The sequence below is a fragment of the Zingiber officinale genome, chromosome 1A (genome assembly GCF_018446385.1).
Source record: "Zingiber officinale cultivar Zhangliang chromosome 1A, Zo_v1.1, whole genome shotgun sequence".
NCBI lineage: Eukaryota > Viridiplantae > Streptophyta > Magnoliopsida > Zingiberales > Zingiberaceae > Zingiber > Zingiber officinale.
In genome coordinates, this window is record NC_055987.1 from 174409016 (window position 1) to 174417666 (window position 8651).

The window sequence follows — 8651 nt, forward strand, 5'->3', positions numbered from 1 at the left end:
GAAAGCCCTAATAGGTCAGGTAGATTAAATACTAAGTAAAGTGGAAGTCTTAGAAGATTGAGAACACTGGGCAGAAAGACTAAACGGGTTAACGCACCAGACGTCTAGCAAGTCGATAGATCAGCAAGGACCGAACATCAAAGGAAGACCTTGGGGTCAAGGATCAAATGTAAATAAGTCTAAAGAACTAAATGTTTGGCATCAAGTAAATTCTCTTGAGAGGAGATGTTCATCTAAAAAGAAGAATAGGTAAGGATGAGTTCCCTTTAAGGGAACAATAGCTAGGCATTGGTCCGAATAAAGATTTTACTGGAAATCCTGAGTCGAAATCAGATAGTTGTATTATTGTCCAACTTACTTATGATATTATTGTGCTAACTCTATAGTGTAGGGACTTGAAATCAAGAGGTAATCTAGCCATGTGCGCAGATGACAATGCAGAGCCTAGTTGGTCTGCAATATGGTATGACACATCAACATCTAGGTATCCAAACAGGGTCCGGGTGCCTAGGATGGAATAAATAACACCAAAATGAGTCAGATAAAGTTTCGTCAGTAGATACCATGTCGGCATTTAGGTGCCCGAATGAGATCCAGGTACTCGGAGATAGATAAACTATGCCACAATCAGATCAGATGAGGCTGAGCTGGTGGTGCTTGGGGCTAGTCCAGGTGCCTAGAGAACACTGTAAAAGCCCTATGAATAAAGGCTTCAATACAGAACTTCTGATCATCCATCTTCCTTCCAATCTCTTATTCTATGCACATACATTTAAGTGACGACATTTTACAACTTTGACTTAAGCTACATCGACCACTTTATTTGTTATAGCTGTATTTATCATCTTACTTTGTTTTGATTTGGTTCTATTACATTGTACTTGTAAAGGGGCAGTAAACGTGTTACCATACCCCAATCTTTGTGAAAACTTGAGTCTCTTTCTCGTTCAAGAAATAGACTAATAGTGAATTATCTATCTGAAGTGGTCAAGGATAGCGGGCATTGGACTAACAGTGCGGGTTGTGAACTAAGTAAAAAATAAAAGTCTTTATTTTTTCAGTTTTGTTTTCGCTACATTATTATTATAGAAAAGCGAATGAATGTTATTCACCCCCCCCCCCCCCCCCCCCCAAACCAAATTTCATTGATCTTCAATTAGTATTAGAGCGGGGGTACTCTAAATTGGTATAACCACCAGTCGAGCATTTTTTTTCATTTTCTTTATTTCTTTTCATTTATTCTCTTTTCTCTAGCACTACTAATCTAAGACTAAATCTTGAAACATTTCATCTCATTTTATTTTGTGTAAGTTTTATTTAATGGTCCATCAAGAAGGGTACAATACTGTCAAACCACCTCTTTTTAAAGTGAAGATTTCTGTTATTGGAAGGCCTAATGGAATACCACCTAAAGACGAGGTGGAGATGTGGATTGTGTTGGACCGTCGTGGACCGACTAGAGGAAGGTGAATAGCCTACCATTTAAGTTAGATAATTCTCTTGCTTGATATTTAGCAAGGACATTGAAACATTAATTAATCAAAATAATAAACAATATTAAATAAAATAAGAGGCCAACAATTACTTGGTTGTAATCTAGGTAGTTGTTAATCTAAGCCAAGTAAAGTGCACTAAAGTTCTCCTTTGTTTAATGCGGAGTAGCCTCTTACAGACGTTGGAAGCTCAAAATAGAATGTAGAAATGAAATACAAGTTGTGTTATTAAACTCTTAGCTCCAGGATACTATTTATAGCATTCTAGTAAAAGTTATCGTTGGTTGATGTGGTTTGGAGACGCCTCCAAAGGAAACTAGAGCGTCTTCAAGTGGATAAAGTTTTATCCACGTTGCAACATCTATGCAAGCTTTGCTTCGTTGGAGACACCTCCAAACATCTGAAGACGCCTCAACTACTGTTCATCAGAGGCACCTCCAGTTCATCGAAAGCACCTTCATCACTATTCATCTAAGGCGCTTCCAATCCAATCCGAGGCACCTCTAGCATTGTTCATCAGAAAATGATTAACTTCCATTATTGACCATTTTTCACTCCGCTCGCTTGAGTGATGTTCTGGTCGTCCAGAGTTGAACTCATCTGAACCCAACTTCGACCTTCTCCTCGAGCAGGCTTCCTCCCCAGCTTCTTGTCCCTTGGATGCATCATGCATGTCCTTCTCACTCCATCGGTGTACTCTTCCACAACTCCTTGTTCTTTGGATGCACTGAGTCCGTCAACTCGTTTCTCGTGCCATCCTTCTCTCTCGCCACATCTTCCGCTCAACTTCTTGTGTTCTTAAGTCCCTACACACTTAGACACAAGACATCAAACACACATGATGGTATGAGAAGCGAATCGATGGGCTCAGTACATCCAAAGGACGAGGAGCTGCAGACTTCTTATGTTCCTAAGTCTCTATACACTCAGACACAAGACATCAACCACAAAGGATCTAATTAACTCGGCTGATCATATCAAAACAAACCCAGGGTACTTATAATCTCTCCCTTTTGATGTGCATCAATCCGAGTTAAGGTAGGGTAACAAATAATAAATTTAAATTTAAAATGATCATAATTTAGATTTATGCAATTACGTACAAGATAGAAAATTTAGAAAATTATAATTAAAAACATTAAATATTTTAAACTCCCCCTTAACATAACTCCTCTAATTTCCCCTTTGATCATATCAAAAAAAATATAAAGGAAAATAAGGAAAAATATAGAAAAAATTAGAAAAAATTTCTAGGGGTTTTAATCATATTATTTAGGAATGTGCCATTTTATCGAAATTGTTTTACAAAGAAAATAATTTTTAACAATTAATCCTTCCCCTGTTGACTTTTCAGTCCGGGTTCTCGCTCCGGCTCTGCTCGCTTGGGTTTGGGTCTTTTACTCCGGCTTCGCTTACTTAGGTGATTTCAGCCATTTGAAATAGAGCTCATCCGGACCAATTTTTGATCTTCTCGAGCAACCTTTCACATCGGCTTCTCATCCATCGAAACCGCCGCGCACTTCTTTCTCGTCCGTCAGTGTACTCTGCTTGCTTGGATGATTTTGGCCATCTGGAATAGGGCTCACCCAAACTCATTTTCTGGGCTTCTCGAGTAACCTTCCACTCCAGCTTCTCGTCCCTCGAAACTTCCGTGTGCTTCCTTCTCGTCTACCAGCGTACTCTACTCGCTTGGTGATTTCGGTCATCTGGAATAAGGCTCACCCGAACCCATTTTCCAGCCTTCTTGAATAGTCTTCCGCTCCGGCTTCTTGTCCCTTGGAAATGTCGGTGCCTCCTTCTCGTCCACCAGCGTACTCTTCTGCAACAACTCGTCCCTCGGATGCACCTAGCCTGTCGACTCTTTCCCGTGTCGTCCTTCTCGCTAGTTGCGTCTTTCACTCGACTTTCTATGCTCCTAAGCTCCTATACACTTAGACACAGGGTATCAAAATATAACAAGACCTAACTTAACTTGGTTGATCACTTCAAAATCACCACAGGGTACTTACAATTAAGTGTTAGTATTATCTCTAGTACTAATTATGATATGATTGATAAAGATATTTTTGTATCATATTTCATTAATTAATAAAATGTAAAGTTTGTTATTATATTTACTTCAGTTCAATTCCAAATGAATAAGTATAATAATGTCGTAGGATAGTAGATTCTAGTCTACAATATATCAATTGGTTGAATTGATTATAAGATATTGTAGATATATATAGAATGCTACTCTAAACTATTCCTAATCAAGCATTAATATATAAGGATAATATTAATATATTGAAACTATCATGTAGGTCAACGAATGACTTAATCTCACAAGTCATAGATATGAAATATCATATTGACACATGGGTATATATTAGAGAATATGTATTGAACGACCGCCATGAGAATATTTCATGGATCGTTATATGAGTGTCATAAACATTCTCATAGTGACTATTAGTATGAATAGTCTTTAGACCTGAAGTCACTATAATTCCCTACATAAGGAGTTATGTACTTTGATATTGGCAAACGTCACCTGTAATAAGGTGAACTATAAAGTCGATCACTTGGTATAAAATAAGTTATGCTGACGGATGTGAGTGATGTAGATGGGATATATCCCTTCTATATGACGGAAGCGATATTTGTGGGCTCCTTAATTAGTAGGACATAAGAGTGCATGGACATGCTCAAATGAGTCAATATGCGATATTGAGCTTATTTGATTGAGTGTGTCTACTTAGATATCAAGAAATACAAAGATTGATAAGAGGATAATACGGTCTATGCTTCATTGATCAATCTAGATATTAAGAATAGAAGGATTAAGTCATACAAGACAATAGACACAGGAAAGTTATATTAGATTTCAATATTCTCATCACTTGGGCAACAATGATGTTTTACTAGATGTCATTCATTGTGTATGTATCTAACATGATTTTAGAGACATTGCCAATGCGGGAACCTATTGGATCACACATACAAAGAACATGTTAATTTGGAGATGAGTTCATATGATAAATCATTGGATTAAGTTTAATCCTAATTAGACTCATTAAGTTAGACTCAATTAGATCCAACTATTGGATTGAGTCCAATTCGAATTAGACTCATTGAGTCAATTTGGATTGATGAGGATTAATGAGTTAGACTCATTGAGTGACTTGATGAATTTGAATTCATCAAGGAAGAGGAGTGTTCAATTTAGAATTAATCATGCATTGGATGAAGAGCAAAAGGGTGGTTAATTTTGAATTGATCATGCATTGGATGAAGATAAATATTAATGTCAATTAAGGTAATTGATATTAAGGCATTTGATTGAATGGGCACAAAAGAGGTTTTGATTCATTTCATGAATATACTTATGTTCTTGCTCTTCTTCTTTTTCTTTTTCTTTTTCCATCTTTGACCGAAACTCCATAAGAAGGTTGCTAGCATAACCTTAGATGATTTTTCTTCTATAAATTTGTGAGTTCGTAAGACAGACAGAACTTATTCATGTGGATACCGAAAGATATGTGAACACTTGTCGTGCTGAGATCCAATGAGGACAAAGTTTCCGTCAGGAGTTTGTGTTTATGCAACAAAGGTATAACTCTTATCACAACTAGTATACGGTTTCTTTCGCTTGGATCTTCTGGAAGGAAATCGAAAAATGTATTCAGCTGCGCTTGTGTTTATTTTGCGCTCGAGATCCTAACATTAAGTGGTTGCCAGATCTCTGGTTTCTGGTTGCCCTCCTTCAAACACGTGGCACTTGATAAATGAAGAAACAACTAACAGTTGTCGAATCTAGCTAATTCCTTCAGTGGATCATATGAGGATGATGGAAAAAATACTACTTTTGACATGGAAATACTCTTCTGACAGTTATATAAATCTTAAAGAAGATAAGTGTAGAGGACTCTCTTCAGCTTCACTAAGTTTTCTTCATTCTTCTTCTTCTTCTTTTTATTCTTCCTCTAGTTGATACTGAAGTAAATCTTAATTTGAGTATCGAAGTGATCTATCAGAATCCATTCTCGATGTCATCTAACTCTCTTTCAGAATATGGTTCAAATCTTTTCATTTCTTTCACATGATTTAATTATCCATAATTTTTGACCGGAACAGTAGTACAAGAGCAAGTCATGGCCTCCCTGCCTGCCCCATCCGTGAACACATCCTTTTTATTGGCATTCGTATACCTCAGGATCTTGCTATCGGCACAACTTAAAGGTAGGCTCATAACAGGTAAACTCCATGACATACATTAAAGGGATTCTGTCTTTTTCATTCTGTTCGGCATTTTGATCGAGGGCTCCATTTTAAGCCCTCATCTCGTTTCTCACATTCATTTTGGAGCTGACTTGAGTTTTGAAGGGCTTTGCTGAATACTTCCCACTCCTGTTAATACGTGTTACTCCATGAAAGTTCGTTGACATGTCTAGGGGAGATTTTGTCAACAGTAGCCAACAAGGAAGTGAATTTTGGACGGATAATAATGGGTTGCTATCGTTTGTTTGTTTTTTTTTTTTCTTTTCGTAAGGCAGACTAATGAGAAATAAATTTGGCGAACAAAAATAAGGAGGTCTTTTTAAAAATTGATATATTGAAAAGGAATATCGATTTTTTTTAATTAAAAAAGGAGAGGTGGTTCTTTTTAATTACTGATGTTTAGATGGACAAATTAGAAAGAAACACAAGTCTTATTACCCAGCAGAGCATCATTGACTTGGTTCAGTCTCCCTCCCGAGTTGAATGAAACCTTGGAGTCGATCTACTCGGGAGGACCAAGAGGAAGACGAGCCTGCGGTGCCCTGGCTCTCATCTCATCTTCCACCTTTCCCCTCTTCCGTTCGCCGAGAAAGAACACATCCAGGGCGCTGTTGCATCAGATCCAACAAGGAAAGTCAGTAACTGAAGCAATAACGTGATCGGAGACGCGATGACGGACGGGACGAAGCAGATCCTGGCTAAACCGATCCAGCTCGCGGATCAGGTGAGCAAGTTGGCGGCCGATGCGCAGACCAACAAGCAGGACTGCTTCGAGTTGAAGCTGAAAGCCGAAAAATTGGCCGCCGTCCTCCGCCAGGCCGCCCGCGTTGACGTCTACGAGCGGCCAGCCCGCCGGATCATGGACGACACTGAGCAGGTTCTCGGCAAGGCTCTCACCCTCGTCGACAAGTGCCTCCATAGCGGATTGATGCATCGCCTGTTCAGCATCATCCCTGGCGCCGCCTTCACCAAGATGGGCATCCAGATCGACAATTCCATAGCCGACGTCCACTGGCTCATCCGTGTCTCCACCCCCGCCGGCGAAGACGATGACGACGACCACTTCCACGGTCTCTGCCCTATCGCCCAGAACGAGCCCATCCTGACTCTCATCTGGGGTAACATCGCCGCGCTCCACACCGGGCATCCGGACGCCCGCTCCGAGGCCGCCGCCGCTCTCATCTCGCTCGCCCGCGACAACCAGCACTTCGCCCAGCTCATCATCACAGAGGACGGCGTGCCGCCGCTGCTCCGCCTTCTCAAGGAGGGCAAGGCGGAGGCGCAGGAGAACGCCGCGCGCGCCCTCGGTCTCCTTGGTCGCGATCCCGAGAGCGTTGATTTTCTTGTTGGGGCGAACGCCTGCACCGCCTTTGCCAAGGTCCTTAAGGACGGACCCATGAAGGTCCAAGCCGTCGTGGCTTGGGCAGTCGCGGAGCTCGCTTCCAATAACCCTAAATGCCAGGACGTCTTCGCCCAGAACAACGTCGTTCGCCTCCTCGTAGGCCACCTCGCCTTCGAGACCGTCCAAGAGCACAGCAAGTACGCGATCCCTAGCAAGGCCATGTCCATCCACACCGTCGTGCTTGCGACCAATACCGCTGTTGGCTCTGCTTTCCCTGCCGACGATGCCAGCGAGCAAGCGCTGTTCCGGAATCCACACGCCGACGGAGGCCTGTCCAAAAGCAGTCAATTCCATTCCGTCGTGCAGTCGACGGTGGCCTCCGCCAAGTTAGCCCACCAAAACAATGCTGGATCTTCCAGCGCAACCGTCCCCTGGAAAACCCAACAGCACTCCACGCTCGTATCCGGCCACAGGGCCCGCGAAATGGAGGATCCCAGCACCAAAGCCAACATGAAAGCCATGGCCGCTAAGGCCCTCTGGCAGCTCGCCAAGGGCAACGCCGACATATGCCGGAACATCACCGAATCCAGGGCCCTCCTCTGCTTCGCTGTGCTCCTCGAGAAAGGCACGGGAGATGTTCGATACAATTCCGCTATGGCATTGATGGAGATCACTCGCGTGGCGGAGCACAATGCTGACCTCAGGAAGTCTGCTTTCAAGCCTAATTCACCAGCGGCCAAGGCCGTCATCGACCAATTCCTGCAGATCCTCGAGGAGGGGGAGTACAACGACCTGCTCATCCCCAGCATCACGGCGTTCGGTTGCCTCTCGCGGACGTTCCGGGCGACTGAGACGCGCATCATTGCGCCATTGGTGCGGCTGTTGGACGAGAAGGATGTGGCGGTGATGAGGGAGGCCGTGGTGGCCCTGACCAAGTTCGCGTGCACGGAGAATTACCTACACGTCAGCCATTCACAGGCCATGATTGAGGCCGGCGGGGCGAGGCACCTGATTCAGTTAGTGTACTTGGGAGAGCAGGTGCAGACAGAGGCCTTGATCTTGCTGTGCTACATTGCTAAGCATGTGCCGGACAGCCATGAGCTCGCGGAAACGGAGGTGCTCAGTGCGCTGTCGTGGGCTTCCAAGCAGCAGCACCTTGTGCAGGACCAGAGGCTGGATGAATTGCTGCCGGAGGCCAAGTCAAGGTTGGAGCTTTACCAGTCAAGAAGGGTGTAATAGGTGTGATTTCTTATCCCCCAGATTTTCAGTTCGCATATTGCAGATTGTCTGTTGTACACGAAATTTCTCCTCCATAATTTCCCTTTTCAATCATCTTAAGTTGTTCTAATCTGATCGATTGATTTCTACAACTGCTCCTACTTGTTTGGTTATGATTGCATAGGCAATTCTCTGCTTATTAGAGAATAATCTATGCTAGTTCCTCTTGACGAGTTAGAGTTGTACATCATGAGTCCCGAGAGGAAGAGACAATGATCCCGGTGGCCCTTGTTAAGTTTTCGAATTTATCTTATTCTTTGGTTTGAACGTTCACCCAA

The 8651-nt window shown here is 42.7% G+C and overlaps 1 protein-coding gene across 1 annotated transcript; it reads left to right on the plus strand.

Annotated features, from left to right (window-relative positions):
* Positions 1–6207: 6207 nt before the first annotated feature.
* On the plus strand, positions 6208–8427 carry LOC122038456. Its single transcript, XM_042598213.1, has one exon. The coding sequence runs from the start codon at positions 6424–6426 to the stop codon at positions 8329–8331; it is 1908 nt and encodes a 635-aa protein (XP_042454147.1). The 5' UTR covers positions 6208–6423; the 3' UTR covers positions 8332–8427.
* The last annotated feature ends 224 nt before the right edge of the window (positions 8428–8651 follow it).

Bases quoted from the DNA above. Each gene is read 5' to 3' on its own strand.
- LOC122038456 (XM_042598213.1), top strand. From the start codon at position 6,424: ATGACGGACGGGACGAAGCAGATCCTGGCTAAACCGATCCAGCTCGCG.